Source organism: Fundulus heteroclitus, chromosome 18 (assembly GCF_011125445.2).
Source record: "Fundulus heteroclitus isolate FHET01 chromosome 18, MU-UCD_Fhet_4.1, whole genome shotgun sequence".
Taxonomy (NCBI): domain Eukaryota; kingdom Metazoa; phylum Chordata; class Actinopteri; order Cyprinodontiformes; family Fundulidae; genus Fundulus; species Fundulus heteroclitus.
Genome location: NC_046378.1, coordinates 2207594 through 2226362, shown reverse-complemented (window position 1 = coordinate 2226362; position 18769 = coordinate 2207594). Strand labels below are relative to the sequence as shown.

General features: G+C 47.5%; 1 protein-coding gene across 1 annotated transcript in view; it reads left to right on the top strand.

Annotated features, from left to right (window-relative positions):
• LOC118556584 (ubiquitin carboxyl-terminal hydrolase 2-like) overlaps positions 1-18769 on the top strand; it is a 49218-nt gene that overhangs the window by 28573 nt on the left and 1876 nt on the right. Inside the window, exons 5-8 of the mRNA XM_036150120.1 lie at positions 16268-16318; positions 17356-17479; positions 17725-17836; positions 17954-18065. Coding sequence (XP_036006013.1) covers positions 16268-16318; positions 17356-17479; positions 17725-17836; positions 17954-18065 — 399 coding nt within the window. The remainder of the gene's footprint in view (positions 1-16267; positions 16319-17355; positions 17480-17724; positions 17837-17953; positions 18066-18769) is intronic.

Genomic DNA, 18769 nt, shown 5'->3' with positions numbered 1-18769 from the left:
AAACTTTTTTTCCCTTTATTTTTTAAATGATACATAGTATTGTCTTTAATGAAAAGAAAAGGTTAAATAGCTGACGTTCTCCATTCATTAAAAACTATTTTGTACGTCCTGGGTGTCTGCAGAGATTATGTGACGGCCGTTTCGGAGTCGCATTGCGTTCAGAAAAACATTGCTTGGAACTTCAACTTTCTTCCGCAGCAGCTACGGCCAGTAGTACACACCAGTTACTCATTTAAATGAGGCGCACCGAGCTGGTTTTGCACATCCTGTCCAACGCATCCAACACCCACTTATTTTGCCTTCAGTTGTTTTTCTGCCCAAGTGATTTAGTGCTCCTTGTTGGGAATCTCGGAAAATCAGGCCCTACCTCTTTTTCCGAAAAGTCACTAATCACCTCAAGCGAGCGTAAAAACTTTTTTGCGGAACTGAGGAAGTTTCCATCAACCTTTTCCAATGTGATACTTCAAAATGTGCATAAAAAATAAAACATAAGACATTAATGGAAACACGGCTAGGACGACACTTGCACCACCATGTTTCGCCAATGGGAATAATATCAGAGTGAAACGCAATGTTAGTTTTAGGGCTTTAAGTGTTTACCAAAAATCTAAATTGTGACATATTTCAACCATAACTGTGATTTAATTTCGATTTAATCTCTGCATTAACTGCAAGCAACAAAATGCCCTGTAGATAAATATATTTGTTAACAAGAACAATTTAAAGCAACATATGTGCCTGTTTTATTAATCAGAATATTATTATTCAAGACAATAGCCTGTTGAGTTGGACATCAATCCTTGTTGAACATAAAGTGCAACCAACTCACAAGTCCATGTATTAAACAGTGTGACCTGTACTTTATGCTGTGGTGAGATTCCTGAAAGCTTCTGGTAAAACAGTATGATTATATAAACTCTAAAACAAATAATAAATTAGATTATCTCACTGCTGAGACTCTCTTCCATGTGGAGGCTAACCCAAAGTGTGGGCGACACGGAGGTGCAGTGGTTACCCCTCTTGCCTCAGCAATAAGGTCCTGGGTTCGAGTCCCAGACTCGGTAGGGGGGCTCTCTGTGTGGAGACATGCTGGTCAGTACTTTGCTTTTTAAACATTTCCTAAAGGACGCACCTGATCCATTAATTGTTACGTAGCCAAAAATTGCAGACCTCTGCGATTTGGAAATTACGATTATATAGCAAATGCAATCAATTGGCCAGCCATTGTTAGTTTTCCTCCTCAGAGCCTTTTGGGATACTTGACGGCAATTAATCGTACTGGATTATGTAGTCTGACCTCTGTTAGATAATGATCCTCCTAAAAACACTTTGTAAGTTTTTTTTTCTACCACCATGGTCTACTTCTCACCTCAGATATCAATCCAGACATGGACTCTTTACCCCCTTGTAAAGTTGTAGTTTTCCAGCTCAGAGATTTAGACATTGGTCTCTCTCTCTCTCTCTCTCTCTCTCTCTCTCTCTCTCTCTCTCTCTCTCTCTCTCTCTCTCTCTCTCTCTCTCTCTCTCTCTCACTCACTCACTCACTCACTCACTCACACACACACACAACCTGCTGGTGGAATGTGCTCCTTGGTTGTTTGTTGTGTACACACTGGAGTCCCGGTCACAAGCTGGTTGCTGGGTACATGCTGCACTTCTTTCACTACGTTCACATCCACGCTCAACACACAGAGGCTTGTTGTACTGAGGCCGAGATCAGCTGATTCATTTATGAGAAAAGGGTGGACTTTACCAAAAGTTTATATCGTTCTCATTTCGGTCATTCACTGTTACTTACAGGAACTGGGAGGTGAGATTCATTCTGCACATTCTGTTGATTTCCTTTGATTAAAAAAACATTCTTGGAGAAAACCCTGTGAGTCAGGAAAAGGTCTTACTGCCCTCTAAAGTACGGGCCACTACTACCAGTGTGAAATGCAGCCAGAAAAGCCCATTGAAGTCGGAGTTTCAGCCGGGGAGGTCGGAGCAAATCCAAATCCAAGTGTAATGATAAACATGGCTCCACACAAACAAAATGCAGTGAAGGTGGCTTATATGAACTCTGAGCACTTCTGATGGTTTATTTAAACCAGCAGAGCATGAGGTGCTGTGAGGTATATACACTTGTGAACATGTCGTTTTTGTGTTATAGCTAATAAAAGTAAGAGGAATACATTATTATTGGCTTCTGTTGCTAATTGCTGTCAGTTAGCCACCACAACAATTAACCAATCCCATTATTTTCTACCTTCCAACCAGAATCCTCCCAACCGGGCTGTAATGTCACTCTGGGCTCTGACTTCTAAGACAAATCAAACACCGCTTAAAACACCAAGTCCTTCTGACTCAGATCCATCCTCTATCACCTCGTCCATGCACTCACTTGTTTACTTGCTTGGAAAAGCTTAAGCACTCGATGTGACTTTGGCTGAGACATATCGATGAGTGTCCTCCACAGGCTGGTAAACAAGTTAGGAGACAGCTAAGAGTTTTTGCTGTTTCATCAATGTGTCAGGCTTTTTCCAAGTTCACCCTTCACAAGAACTAGTCCTGTGTTCGGCTCGCCAAAATAAAAGCAGAAATGGTTTGTGTTTGTAGCACGTCACTCAGACTCTCAGCTCCATTTCTATCGCAGACATTAATTATTCTTTTTCATTTTTGTTTTTATAAATGAGATTTCTATTGTTGATCGATGATGCCATCATCTGGTAGCAGCTGGATCATTACACATTGATGGGCTTTATTCTCATCTGGTATCTTTATGAATATGAAGTGACTAAACATGGACTGGGCAGCAGTGAACAAATTGTCCTTTAGGGGATTGATGAAGTTCTGCTGACCTGACCAACTACTGAAACAAAACTGTTTCTCTTTTCTGGAGGATATTTTCAGGAAGTGATCCTCCTTCAGTTTTAGGAGATCAAACAGCCCTCATGGGGACCAGCATTGGTGGCACATGACTTGCAATAGAAAACAAAACACTTTGACTTCCTGTTAAGCAACTTTGTCTAAAAGTTGTCTCCTTCCATCCTTCTTCCTTCCTTCCCTTCTTCCTTCCCTCCTTCCTTGTATTTATCCTTCATTGTGTTTTTACTTCCATATGTCCTTCCTTATTTAATAATTCCCTCCTTCCTGGTTTCCTTGGTTCTTTTCTTTCACCCAAAAATGTGTTCTTCCGTCCTCATGGCCTTTCTCTACTTTTCTTAATTGTCTTTCCTACCTTGGTGTCCTTTTTATCTTCTTTCTCTCTGTTCTTCATTGTGTCTTTCCTTTCTTTCCTCTCCCCTTCTTATTGTCTTTTCCATCCATTCCCACTGATATCCTTCTTTCTATCCTTTCGCACTTTATCTCTTGTGTCTTTCCTTCTTTTCTACCATACTTCCCTGTGTCCTTTCACCCTGTCTGTGTACCAGTCTCTGGTTTTTACAGGTTCCGTGTATAAAACCGCCCCAGCACAGAAACATCTGGAGGAAATTTTTTGGATTACAGCTTTAATTTGGGTAAAATGGACTAAGAACCATGTACAGTATGACATTTCTACATAAATCACATGTGGGATCCCCAGTATGTCCTTAATGAGAGTGTACTGTAAGACCGAATAGTTGTTCTCCCCTTGAAACCTATACATCTGAGATATTGGAATAAAAGACTTGATTCGTCTTTGTTAAAGAAGGACATCGCTTTTATGAATCAGCGTAGACTTCTGTGCTTTATGTCTGGGCAGCCACGCCTTTACACGGTTACATTTAGAACGCTGTACAGCTGAAACCTGTGCAATACAGACTGTTTGTTCCTGGACAGCGTCGGAACAATAATCAACCTGTCATTACGATACCCTGAAATAAACGCCCGCTGAATCCTCGCCATTGTTTGTGATGAGTCACCAAAGTCTGAAAAAGGACTCCATCTGAAGATGCAGTCTAATTTTAAAACCACCGGGCCAGACTGCTGTCATTTAATGAGCCTGTAGGTCCTCGTGGTTCACCAGCCGCGGTACGGGTGCCACCGGCGGCACGTTGGTGGCTCTCAGTGAACCATCCAGACACAAAGGAGGTTATCGTTACTGTGGAACAGATCAGCATGAAGACCCAGTGAGATGAGCAGTTGAATCTAATTGATCTTTGCTGCAGACAGAGTTGTGTGTGGGCTTTGTTTGTTTGTTTGTTTTGGGGGGGACCTATGAGACAGTGAACGTTTATCCTCAAAGATCCTTGAATTATTTACTGCCACCCATGTAATTTAACAGCAACCCACTGAAGATGCTGTGTGTTTCTCCATTTGAAAATCAGATTGACGAGTGCAGGTTGTGCATGTATTTGTGGGTGGTAGATATTTGCTGCTTCAGAATAAATCAACGTCTTATTACGGCAGCTGTCGCTACTATTCAAACATGTGGCAGCCATACGGTTTTGTTTCTGGTCTGGAATGGTGAGCAAAATCCATCTATATTCTTGGATTTCTGCCTTTAGGTGTTCGGGACTCGGAATTGTTTACTTACTTCTTTATATGTCTTGTGACAAAACAGAAAAAGGTTCAGCCTGGGTGGCAAATTGTTTTTAGATGTCTTGACAGGGCGGTGGGTTTCGAACAAGTTATTTAGAGACCTGGTGCTTGTTCTAAATGTGTGAGAACCAAGAGCTCCAGTGCTGGAAAGCCTTACAGAGTTCCACTGTTTTTTTGTTCTTTACATGTTTCAGATCATCACAAATTTTTATAAGAGTAAGAACAAAACACAGATTTTAAATGGTTTTATTTCTTAAACAATCCGAAACAGCCTGTCCCTACATGGAAGAATAATCAGCCGCGTGCGTTCTGTTACGTCTGCCGTGATGTCGGTTGAATATGGTGGGGGTAAGACGGTGGTCTGGGGTGGCGTCGCTGCTTCAGGACCTGGACCACTTGTTGTAATTGATGAATCCATTATTTCTGCTTTTTAGTTCAAAACACACCGAAAAATAATGTCCAGCTTTGAGTCTGTGAGCCCAAGTTTAAGCGCCTTTGGGTTATGAAGCAGAATAATGATCCAAATCACACCGCCAAGCCCACCCTGAATGGTTAAAACACTCAATGAAGTAGTAGACCTTGTCAAAATTCTGAATTAAAATAAGCACGACCCTTAAACGGGCTCCAGAACCACCCATGGTGGCCGAATTACATCAATTCTGCAAAGAACATTCTTTCACAATGATGGAAAACTCTTTTTAGGGTTGCTTCAGCTTTGATGGCTTCTGTTTCCGCCAAAGGGCCACGCACTAATTAGGTTTTGGGGACAGTAACCTTTTTTTCCACAAAGGTTCAGATTGGCTTTGGAAAGCTTCTGTTCCTTGGATCATCATTTTGAAAATGCAGTTTTTTGTCTCGTTATGTTCGTCTAATATTAAAATCGGTCTAAGAAAAAAACAAGCGGAAACGGGCAAACAAGAGGAGAAACAGTAAAAGCGTCTCCATTGCTGATGCATTCTTCTAGAACAGTCGTGCGCGCTGCTCACCCTGGAGGAGACAGCGGTCTCCTTGGACCCAGCATCAGTCCAGCTCTCAGAGATGATGCGTGACGTCAGGAGGACGGCCGGGGGCGGTCTCTGACGTTTGTTGGAGGCTGACTTTAAAGAGGCGGACCCGCAGCTTCTGTAAAACGGAATCGGAGCCAAAACGCCTGTATTACTATTTCTTTGCAGACGCGCTACACCGAGTGACCCAGCAGTCGGTCCCGCTTCCGAGCTCCACCTGGACCTATCCTCCCCGGGTCACACGCTCTCTTCTTTACTCGCCCCTCGGTGTTATTGTGGCGTAAGTACAGCTAGGGCTCCTGTGGATTTGGCCCGATCTGTGACGTCTGCGCGTAAAGTTGGTGAATGAATGAGAGGGAGCCGCCGGCGAGGCTTCCTTCCATCCACCGAGCAAGCGTCGCGGGACGAGACCCGGACAGGACCGCAGAGTTCCGCCGCCGCCTGAGCACCGAGCCCCGGTAGAAGAGCGCCGTCCTGCCGCCGGCATGCCGAGCATGCGACAGTCCTACACGGTGACGGTGCCGGAGGAGCCGCCCGCCGCCGCCTTCCCGTTCCTGAAGCAGGAGATGCGCCGGAAGGGCAGCATGTCGGGGTCGGTGCTTGTGTCCACCTTCGTGGGGCTCCTCATTAACCAAGCCAAGGTAAGAGGGAGGAGAGCCGCTGCCTGTTAGTCACCCCGTCAGCTGGGGCTGATGGCTGACTGGGTCGAGGGGGTTCTGTTGCAGCGTGGATCGGTACCCCCTAGACCACGCAGTTACAGCCCACAGGGGCCGCTTTAACCCGGGCATTGACACCGGACCCGAGGACCAGCGTCCCGGGCGCCAGCGGAGCCCAGAAGTGCGTGTTCTCGCCGCGGTAAGCCGCTCTGAGCCGCGCCAGGATGGCCGGGCTCCGCCAGGCAGGTCAGCGCTTATGTAACCGGAGCGTAATCCGCGTGACACGGCGCTGCCGGGCCACTGGCCCCTTGAAGAGGCAGAGATCCAGCTGTGAGTCGCTTCTCTGATCGGGGCGCCCGGAGCGCGCAGCGAGGAGAGGCCGAGAGAACAAAATGTTCAGAGTTGCGGCGCTGCGTGGACGGGGAGCCCGCGGGAGGCTCTCAGAGCTGGCTGCGTGCGTGGAGCCTGGCTCCGGTTCTGCGTCTCGGTGCGTCTGTGATTTTTAGCCGACCTCCCTCCTCCTCCTGCTTGACAGATGCAGTTTGGTCACAGTTTTATCACACAGCCGCCGTTTAGAGGCGTAAGAGAGAAAGGCTCCGCGCTGTCTGCATTCTTCCCGGCAAAAGAAGAGAAGGGTAAAAAAAAAAAAAAAAAAAGCGGCGCAGAAAATGCTCGAAACTGGAAGTGTGAAGCACTTGTGCCTGCATGTGACCTCCAGGGCTACGGTGTGGAGGAGAGCTGCTTGGTGCGCCAGCTGCTGTTACGTAACGACAGACTACATTAGAAGCCACTCCAGCGCTGGCACGCTGCTGGACCCGCTCTTCCTGTCCTCTCCTGTCCCCCTGTGCCCCCTGTTTGTCCTCCACGGCTCCCCGTCGACAGGCCCCGGCGTGCACGTTGACAAGGAGACGTGTCCTGAATGTCTCCCCGGTGTGGGGGGGGGGGCTTGGAAATGGCTGCTGTGTGCAGCTGGTCCCGTTGCGCACCAGCTCTGCCACAGGGCAGCTGTCTGCCACAGCTTCTCCTCAGAGGCAACGATATCAGGCCGTCTGACTTTGAGATGATCTAATAAATGCACTATAACGGAGGTGGCTCTGTGCAGGAGATCCTGTGCAGGAGGTCCAAGCTAAATCAGATCTACACCAATCCCAGTTTTGTTCCGGTTTTGCTTCAAGATGATAACCACAGCATTACAACATGTAATTGTGCTTTCTCCAGCTGCACCCTTTATGTAACCAGGGTGGTCATCACAGTCTCAAGGTGTGCATCAGCGCAGTCGAAGAGGACTGATTGGACGCGATATCGGGTCGATTTTACCACCTCAGGGCCCGTGCACACGGAGTTGACGTGCCAGCGAGCCGTTTGGCCTGTCTGATGGACTTCCGCTGTCATTTATGCTCAGGATCATAGAACTCTGGGACGGCGGTATGGACGTGATGATGATGGGGAAAAAAGGGAACCGTGAGGCAGCTATGTGGTAAAAACTGTCAGTGTAGCCGATGGAATATTCAGGCATGTTTTTCTGATGTTGCTCAGCGTTTATTAAGGTCAGAGGCGACGCGCCGCCGCCGTGGGAGAGAAGAGATGCTGCAAAAAAAAAAGGCTTTGAGGCTTCGAGGAGCAAGTTGAAAATGGGCCGGTTCCAGTCAGCAGCCATCTTTTCAGCTCCATCCCACTGAAGCTGCCGTGTTTGCTGTCCGCCCACCTGTCAGGGCTGGTGGTGTAGGGTGTTGTGTTTAAGGGCAGGCCGGTGTCGGGGGTTCCAGGCTGCCGCACAGGTGGAAGCGCGGTCCTGTCGGTCAGTAGTTGGCTCTGGCAGCTCTGCGCGTGAGTTTTTCCTCTCCGTATACGAGGCGTCCGTTGCTCTGGAGAAGGTGGGAGGCAGGCAGAGAGGAGCTGTTACGTAAGAGGCCGGTGGGCTGCTTCATGGCCACGTGCTCCCCGCTGGTTATCTGAGCCATTCTGGGATTCCTCCAGTGAAGGTAGTGGGTGAAGGGCGTCTGAAGCCAGCAGGGCAGCTCATTGGCTCACAGAGTTATAGATTAATTTGCATCGGCGCTGTCTCGTGTGCACACACTTAACTCAGCGAGCTGCAGTGAGAGAAATAAAACGCTCACCTGTCAGAGCCAGAACCGGAGGGTTCTTATAATGGGCCGTCAAGTCAGAACAGATTGTTCCACCGCTCCGGCTCACATTGTCGCCTGGCCAGCCAATCAGGAGGCGCCTCTCTGGGCTGCCAGGTGGAGGCGAGCACCCTGCCGAAGGTGTGAAGCCTGCTCACCGGCCCATAGAGACACAGGGATGAGCAGACAGTCTGTTGTTGTTTGTGGAAGCTCGTCAGGAACACGTCCATCGCTGTGATTCCAATATTCCTATTAGCTCTGGCTTCAGCACTGTTGGCGTGCATCTGTTTCTACTCGGTTGTTGTCTTAGGATCCCGACACGACCCAAAAGATCTCCTCTCAGGAGGCGGTTTGTGTGAAAGACACACTGCTCAGGATGACTCTGATTTCAGCCCTTTTGTGTTTTTTTTAAGCTTTGACCTTTTAACACCCATTTCAGCCAAACCAGATTTCACTATAAGAGCCCAAATACAAGCAGATAAAAGAGGGGCAGCAATGAACTTTTTTGTTCGATCGGTTGTATCTGGAGCAGAGGCGACATCGTCCTGCGGTGTGAGAGGCTCTGAAAAGCAGCTTCTTAGTATTTTAAAACAAAGACGAACCCGTTTTGAGCGATAAGCGTGACGGGTGGGCTCACGTTTACTAACTGGAGACATCCCTCTCTGTGCGTATGTCCTATGGAGGCTACAGATCTCAACATTTCCAAAAGCCGTAGGTCCCACCATGACAGGCGGACCTGCCGTCTCAGACAGATCAAACCGACCAGCTCCTGCAGCCTGAGTGAACAGGGATGTATCTGGATGTGTTCTGGTATCGCAGAGTAATCACCCATTGGGTTTTTCACTTTTCACACGGGTCAGGGCGGATCAGGTTAAAAAGACATCCGGGATAAAAGTTACTTCTGACTGCCCATCTAAGGCTCTACTCACGGGCCTCAGCTCGTTGGGAAACTACTATTTACACCTAGCTATGATTTCAGGTCTGGATTGAGATGAGGTGGGAGAGAGATAAGTAGAGTGCTTCTTTGTCCCGCGCTGTAGTCCTGAACAAAGCCGTCCCCGGAGGGCTCATTAGCTTCTACTTCATTAGCCTGTCCTCTGCTTGTTGTTTTCTCACCGCCTCCAGCCTCAGAGAGGCTCAGATCAGCTGCACACGGTGTTAAACAAGCCGCTCCGTCAGGCCCACGTTGACTTCACCTGAATGGGTCAACAGAAAAAGATGGAGGATGACGTTAAGTGAAATCCCCAAAGTCACCCCGTCTTGTTACATCGTGCTCCTTTTGCCTCCACGTTTAGATCAGTGTCAGCCGAGGGGGGACGCTTACTGACCAAACATCAGGCGCTTTTAACGCTGCAAAAATGGATCTAAAAATAAGTAAAATGTTCTTAAAATTAGTGTATCTGTCCTTGATTTGAGCAGGTAAATAATATCATCTGCCAATGGAATGAGTATTTTGACCCTTAAAATAAGATCATTAGACATCCTGCAGTTGAAATAAGATGATGGAGATGAATTGTTCCTATTTTAAGTGCAAAAGTCTTATTCCATTGGCAGATCATCTTATTTACCTGCTCAGATCAAGGACAGATACACTTATTTTTAGAAAATATTACTTATTTTTAGTTCCATTTTTGCAGTGAACGCCGACCTCCTCAGATTTTACTCGGCGTAAAAATGGGGAAGCCTCCGGCCGCTGGGATCTGTTGCTGATGTTGTTTTCCTCCGACTGCCTGTGAAGTCTGACCTGAAAGCTGAGCCACCATCATGGATCATTCATCCGCTCCACTCCTGCTCTGCCAGCAGTCTCCCAGTTTCAGATGCACTGAAGCGCGGCTTACGGACAGACTTTAACCTCCACAGGGCCGACCCGGTTCTAACCTTCCTCTGCCTCTCATTCCGGCTTCAGGGAGAACAGTCCAGCTCGGCTTTAATGCCCAGCTTCCAGACGTGGCGCTCTGGCTGCGGACATTTATGAATAGAGCATCTGTGATTTGAAGCACTTCTCTTTAATACCTGTAATAATCAGGGCTGGGGATGCTTTTTTTCAAGCCTTCCTGCAGTGAGAGGTCAATGAGTGTTTCCATTGGGAGCGGAGGTGACGTCACGATTTACTTCGATATTAAAACCCAGTCAAAATGGCTAGAAGTGACATTTAAAACTGTCCGTAGCTTCTTAAATTAGATGCATAGCGCCAATAAAACGTTGCATTTTAGTGGAAAACATCCAGTACCTTGAATGCAGTCTTCTAGACCCGATTCCCCGCAGGCTGAGGGTCGCAGACGTCATCAAAATGAGGCAGAAAGAGACTAAAACAGTTGGGTTTAAAAGAATGCATCGGCATGATGAGTCTGCCAGGGTGAAACCCGGCGCTCCGCCGTTTGTCCTCTGAGCCGGCCGACGTGTCGTAAGTCACCACAAACTCTTCCTAGCCGACAGCAGCAATGAACTGGAAGGTTTCCTCTCAAAGTCAGCATCATTAAACAGCGCAGCTCTAATGCCGCTGTTTAAGGGTGAGCTGTCTCTATCTGTAGCGCCGTGGCCTGTTAGGCCAGATTTCTAAGGAAACTTTGCCACATTGAATATGGATCAAAACATGTTATGGTGCCTCCACTTTCTGCAGAAACATGGGCTTTCACATGGACAGTGTGTAGGAAGCAGGAACACTGTGTCCTACCACGGACGTCTTTGTTATGGCGCTGCCAGGTCAGCGAGTCTTTGTCTTTGCCTGGAAAGAATGAGAGGAGCTGCACCTCTGGACTACCAGGGTCTGGACTCTACCCACCCAAAGCAAATCACATTTGGCTGATGGAGCTGATGGGGCGGTGGAAACGACGTTTTGGTTCTTTTCTTATAAGAGAGAGGGACTTTGACCCCTTTGACTGTTGAGGGAGTTACAAATTCAACCAGTTTGTAGTTATTTGTTATATATGGTGACGACTGAAGTGAATAAAAAATATGTAGAGAATATTTTTTGTATCATTTAAAAACAAATGTTTGTTACCAAGGGACACAGTTGAAACATGAAATAAGGGCCCGCCTCGGTTCATGATGTAAAGCTTTAGTCGTCAGCATCGTCCGCTGTGTCCAGACTCTGGTTAAAAGTTGTGTCTGAGCTTTATGAACGAATCTAAAGCGGCAGAAATGGTGTTCATGCCAGCGGTCCAGACCTCAGCGCCAGCCCCAGGTGCTCACGTGGGGGGGTAGCCCATTTATCAGCTCCAAGAACTTTACCCCTCGTGTAGACATGAAGCAAATATCTGTATGTTCACTTTTCAACTACACGTTGGCGTTGCTTAACAGGAAGAAAAAAAGGCATTTCTACGAGTTTTTACTTAAACTGAGCTCAGGCAGATGAAGTAAATTCCTCACATGCTTATCTTGAGCCGCTTTAAATATCCTGTTGTGTCCGGAGAAGCAGAGCAGAATCACCGCAGCTTATTTACCCGTCTTTATTGCAGTGCCGCAAGCTGGAAGCATGGCAGGAGGCAGGCATTCCTGAGTCATCACACACAGATGCTGTTAGTCGCACTGCTCAGTAAACAAAGGCTCCAGATTCCCCGTCCAGGCCTGTGTGAAGCTGACACACAGGCTGGGACATGAGATGAGACCCCAATGACCCTCGTTTCTGGACTGGGTTTCCCCACCAAAGGAGTAGAAATGTTATTTTGACACTAGTTAAAGACATTTTCAGGGGGGAGTCCCACCAGATTTCAGTCCCTAATTCACCGACAGCAACGCCATCAATCGCCCTTTTTTCTTTAACCACATCATTTGTGATTCAAGATGGCGGCGCAGGCGGCCGCCTCGGTGCCACGCCCACTCATCTGTTGTGTCTTTTTGTTTGTGTGTTTCTGTTTTCTGTGATCAGCCTCCCTCCGACTTGATTCCGGGTGCGAACGCATCACATCTGCTCCCATTTGCTCACCGACACCTCCGCCCACTCTGAACTCTCACTTTCTCACACACACACACACACACACACACACACACTGAGTCACACACTCAGCCCCATCACTGTGATGTCACATCGTCCTCTGGCTCTCTCTCTCTCCCACAAATTTTTTTGGGGGGAAAAAGTTTAAAGAAAGGGGCGTTGCCACGGAGACAGGGGCGTTTGTTTGACGGCCCTGACGTCCATCGGCCAATTGTGTGCGGACAAGCGGCGGCTGTCAAAATCCGAGCTGCTATTTTTGGGGCCGACTGTGGCGTCACTCCGCAGAGTGCAGCAGATTGCAGATGCACACGTTCCACTGGTGGGGATCTGTGTGTGTGTGTGTGGAAATAAAAGCAAAGATGGAGTAGAGCCTCTGTGTTGGTCAGGCCTCCTGTCCTCAGCATCAGTCAGCGGGCGATGGGCAGAACGTGCTAGCCTCTGTGTTCACTTTTCTCCGCCGGAGCTAATAATCTGCTCCACTCGCTGCTGGGAATTTACAGAAAGGAGGATTTAGATAAGCCGCAGTTAATTAAACCGTGGATTTTTTTTTTCTTTCCTCCTCCACATTGACTGTGCACGGCTCCTCTGTAAGAGACAGATGGCAGGAGGGTTATTTATGTAACAGTAAAAAGCTCTTTCTGTGGCAGTTGTCATAACTAGATGAGCTGCAGGCTCACATTAGGGACCGACAGACAGAACACGCTTGCAATCATGTGAACGTCCTCCAGCTCGGCAGCAGACCTCCGGAGGGGGACGCTCGCTTTGATCCACTGTCCCGTCTGAAAGCTTGCAAAATAGACACAGTTCTACTGTTTAAAGTGCGTAAAAAAGATATTTAAAAAAAAATAAAAACTATTATCAGTGATTGAAGAAGCTCTGAGTGCCTTACTGCTAATAATGTGGATGTGCATGATGGTGTCTGTTGATTAGGGAGGTTTAGAGCTGATTTGCCACGTAATTAATCACAATATTCAGAAAAATAAAATAACATTTAGAAATAATGTAATCAAGGATGCACCGATACAGATAATTTGGGCTGGTATCGATATTATTATCGCTGTTATGGGCCGATAACCGATACTTCGATATTACAGCATATTTCCCCTCACCCTTTCAACACTGTGAAAAAACCACCGCACCGGCGCTGACATTCCTTCTCTGGTTCAATTAGATACCCCACAATCCTTTGCTGCATCACTGTCCCTGTTACCTGCCCAAACAAAACCATTTGGCTGAGCCACTCCTTTCCAATCCAGAAACACAAACGTCAACAAGATGGAAATAAACATTGGTTATTAATATCGGCCCTGTTTTACTTACCAGAGCGACAGTTTGTTTGACCATCGACATTACGTAGAGACTTGCATAAAAATCAGTGCCTTTTTTAATTCTTTTGGAGAATGAACATATTTGTAGATATACGTGTGCTACAAATGGGATCATAATTCGTTCCTGTTGCTTCAGTGAGCTCAGACAATGGTGACCTGAAGACACGATCAGAATCACATCATCGGCAAAACAGCTCAGTCAGATGCCCTTGTCTCCCTGACAACACCTTGTGATCCTGTCCATGAACACAAAGACGGTCCCTGCTTTGATTACCCAGGGTCCACATACCCTGCAGAAGTGAGCCCGGTTCCCCTAACTCAGATGGATACTCTGGAGTCCGTGTTTTATGTGTTCTGTTTGTTTCTAGAGGTTTGGAGTAGGAAAGCACAAAAAGCCGAGCACAGGAAAACCATTGAATGTAGATATACTGTGAAGGCTAGTTCATTATTTATTTCTGTTTATGTAATATAAGCAGGAAATCGCTTACCTGCAGTACCATCTACATTTAGTATAAATGTATAAATAGCAATTGGACTTTAAGGCTGAAGCTAATGAGGTCTAGACCAAACCAGACTGCTACCGTCAACAAAAGGTCCCAGCTATCACTGATTTCTGAACCTTTACCCCTGGGCGACTGTGGCTTGATGGGTTGAGTAGTCGTCTGGCAACCAGAAGGTTGTGGGTTTGATTCCAGCTTCCCCTTGCCACATGTCGATTCGCCCTTGGGCAAGGCACTTAACCCCAAGTTGCCTACCGAGCTGCGTCTCGGTGTATGTATGAATGTGTGTGTGTTAGTGAGAGCGACTGGGTGAATGTGGCTATAGTGTACAGCGCTTTGGGTGGTCAGCATGACTGGAAAAGCGCTATATAAGTTCAGTCCATTTACTGCCTATATGTATTTACAATTTTATGAAATAAGCAAATTGTGTTCCCTTTTTTGTCAAATAGATGCTGGAATAAGTGAAGATCTGTTTAAGGGACGTATAATCAATATGCATTTCTAGCGCTGAAGCCACTGCAGTGTTTCATCTTTTTGTACCGGTTGGCTTCTCTGTTAGTAATCACTCAATACTGATGGGACGATCGATGCAAAGCGCATAAAAATAATCTTCACTTTATCGACATTGTTGAGATTAGAGTTGTGTAAGGAGCTGTAGGCCTCAGCCTCGGGGGCCAGCCAACCCTAACCGCGCTCTACATGTGCGTAGAAAAGCCTGAAGCATGCGGGAGAAGCCAGCAGTCATGCGTCAGACATGATGTCCTTTAAAGCCGCTTGGTTTCATTACTGCTGCTGATGCACAGCAGACCAGGCTGCCCCTCTGGGACCCCGTTAGTGCTGGCAGGTTTACGGCCGCTCGTCTCAGTGGACGTCTCCTCCGGGTCAACGAGGCCACCCGGCCTGTCAGCTGCTGCTTGTGCTGTCTGCCTGCGAATCTGTGCGGCCGCTCCGACTGTTGACGGCCCTCAGGTCACGTCCACAAGGTACCCAACCATCCAGCCGCAGTGGTGTAAGGGTGGGGACTCTGTCTCACCTTTGTGTTCAGAACAGCCTTCGGTGGCTTCCTGTTCCCGTAAGACGATAACAAGCCGGCAACATCGGGTCATGTACGGTTCAGTGTTCGTTCCGCTGAGTTAATGCGCCGAGAACCGAGGACAAACTCTCACGCTCGGTTCACGGCGACACGAGCAGGCGCCGCGGGTGGCCTCTCCTTGGACCTGGCCCATTTTCATGGTGGTCCTGTTTGGATAATGGGAGCTAAACCACAGGCGAACGGGAACAAGAAGCATGTGAGGGAGATAGATTTCAGCAGCGGGTGAGATCAGGTGACCGGCGTTTTGGGCCGCCGGCTCCACACTCGCTTTCCAGCCCAGAAAGTACAAGAGGAGCTCAGCATATCCTGCCAGCTTGGCGTCCTCGCTGTCAGCTAGCTTGTTTTCTGTGCGTCTGATGGCCGGGCAGGATCACACGGCCTGACAGAGCGCGCCGCTGCAGACGTGCGGCTCACGTTGCGTGTTGTCACTGCGACCAGAGCAGAAACGGACAGACCTGTGTAGACGTTGGCGAAAAATGAAATCGGTCTGAGTCATGTGACGCTGATCTGAAGCTCCTGGTTGGTTGTCAGGAACACCGGGGCATTTCTTATCTGCCTGTGCTCTTCCTTTAGCTGCTCCGTTATATAACAACTCAACTTATGTAATGACATTTATCTGCACCAACTGATGACATAAGTTCTCCAGAGTATGCGGGGCCATTGGCTGATTTGTGAGATCTCCGTTTCCACTTGAGTTTTTGTTGCTATGGGAGAGCTACCGTATAAAAACGAAAAGCCTTAAAGTCCGTTTCCATGGATACCTCTGTTGTTGATCCGCTCTCTGCCATCTGGGAGGCATCGGCAGGAGAGCAAGTGATGGCGAGATGAAAGACAAGCGTGTTCCAGCGTGGTGGTGATGCTCACCAGGAAAGTTGGCCTGGCTGTCAGTCCTAGAGCCACAGCCAGGTGGGCCCCCCCCCCCCACCCCCCTCTATGGTGAGCTTCTGTGTAAGGGTTCACTGACAGAAAGGAACAAATCAGCCCAGCAGCATCTCTGTGAGCGTCTGAGATTCCTTTGAATGCTGGGCCACTGCAGGATGACTCTCCTTTGTGGATTGCAGATTCATAGAGAACACGTGACCCCTCGGGTTAGGATGCTAAATATTGTATTTTTCTTGTTTTTCAGAACTCAAAGAGTGCCCAAGGCCTGGTGGGACTGAAGAACCTAGGAAATACTGTAAGTAATTCTACTCTGAACTACATGTCCCACTGCACAGTTGTCTCGTTATGGGGTATAACCATAAATCCAGCTCACAGGATTATACCAGCAGGAGAAGCTTTTAGCAATACGCCAGGGAAACTATAAAACCCTATGTTCTTGTTTTCACAAGCAGAAATCAAGTTTAAAAAGCCAGTTATTGTTATTATCATTATGTAATATTATTATTATCAGATCTAAGTTGTCCTTATCCTTCCATCTCTATGTGTCCTTTTCTAGGCTCCCATGTTCTGTTTTCAGAAATAGGTTTTGAACAGATAAATAGATAAATCAGAGCTGTGTTTTAAATAATCTGTGATCAATTTAGAATAGTTCAGTCCAGGTTTGACCAGACCAAGCATTGATCTAAGATAACTCCAAAACAAAGCATCTGTTTTTCATTTATAGCTGAAGAAACTGTGTTTTAAAGATTGCCTGTACGGTGTGGACTGATCCAGTTCTGGTTCGACCGGTTGAAGTGTTTAAAAAACTGATCGGCTACGGTCTGACTGTCGACTGTCAGCACAACACAAATTCAGGATCTACTTCCTTTCTTCTTTCAATATAAAAGTCTCAAACGCAGGTAAAACAGGCTGTTAAGCTTAAAGCGCACCCTTTATCTCCATAATAAACGGATTATAATTACATTTTCTAGAGAAAGTCAAACGCTGACAGCTTTAACGGGAAAAGCTCCGCTCTTCGACTGTCTAAAATCTCATTCTTATGTGGTTCACTGCGGTGCTCCTTAAATCCTGTTGGTGTCGATGCTGAGCGCGGTTTATCTGGTGGTGGGGCACCAGGTCTGCCAGGCAACAGGGCAGACGGAGGGCTCCTGACATAAAGGGAGTGCGTTCTGCGACTCCATCAGCGTCGCTTCCCAAAAACACTGGAAAATGTCTTTGAAATGAAGCGATGCGACGATAAGGAGTGATGAGTAACGCGTCTGGAGGGACGCTCTTGTGCCATTTGTTTAGAAAGCATCTTTTCATGTGGTTTATGTTGTTGTCTCCCCACAGTGTTTCATGAACAGTATCCTGCAGTGTCTGAGCAACACACAGAGCCTGCGTGACTACTGCCTGCACAACTCGCACCGCAGAGACCTTAACAACAACAGCCGCACCAACACAGCCCTCATGGAAGGTGAGACATGAGTCACTCGGGCCCCCTAGAGGCCAAAGCAACAGGTCCTCACACACAGCAGCTGTTTGGCTCTAAATTAGATCTGCATGGAAGTAGATCTGTTCTAGACAAAGAGGTAAACATCTTTGAGAGAGCTGCAGAGGCACACTGTGTGTTTTACTTACTAAGTAAGGGGAAAGAGTTTTTCTTCACGTTACCAGTGATGTTTTCCCTTGTGATTAACTTCGGCTTTCGTGTGTTGGTAGAATTCGCCAAGCTGATCCAGACCATGTGGACGTCGACCAGCAGCGAGGCGGTCAGCCCGTCTGAGTTCAAAACCCAGATCCAGAGATACGCTCCCAGATTTGTGGGCTATAAGTACGTCCTCTGATGCTTCTCTCTCTCTCGCTGTGCGCCATGTGCGGTACTGATACGAGGGCATGACACCGCTGGTAGTCAACGTATGTAACCAAGGCTGTTGCTGGTGTCTTGCAGCCAACAGGACGCTCAGGAGTTCCTGCGTTTCCTGCTGGACGGCCTGCATAACGAGGTCAACAGGGTCACCGTGAGGCCGAGGGGCACCGTGGATGACTTCGACCACCTGCCCGTAAGTATTCAGACACTAATCAGTGACAAACATAGAGACCCACCAATAGACCAGCAGGGGATCAAAACCGACGTTTTTCCTTTGATCGGCGTCTACCCGCAGATTCTTTCTCTCTCTTTGTTTATGCGTCAAGCTGAAAACTCCCAGTTTTCTGGCTCATATAACTTATTACCAGGAGCGTCTTCTCCCATGTTGGGAGCATATGCTTTAATGCATAGATTTGGATTTTCTGTGAATCTCTTTATTTGTTCGATGCGGCCCTGTTAGATATATTATCTGTCACGTTTGGGGAGTCGTCTCGCTGAAGGAGGAGTTTCTACCAGCTCCACTTCCGGACACAAGCCGGTATTTGTCCCCCGCATCCAAAAGGCAGGCTCAGCCCGCATCACCAGATGTTATTGGTTACTTGAGGTTTTTCACATGCGTTAACCCCACTGCACTACTGCATTTCAGTGGCATACAGAGATATGCTGCTTGAAGTAAAGCGCTGCCTCTCTGTGCATCTCATACTGTATCCAGCACACATTGATATCCAGTTCCAGCAGGTAGGCACCATAATACTCCACATAGGGGGCCTGATAATACCGTCACTTATTCTCATGCTACAACCTGCAGACACTCGTGGCTCTAGTAGGCAGCCTGTCCTACTTCGTAGACATGACAGGACTTGATGTGACCCAAGAGGCGCCTCCTTCCCTCACATT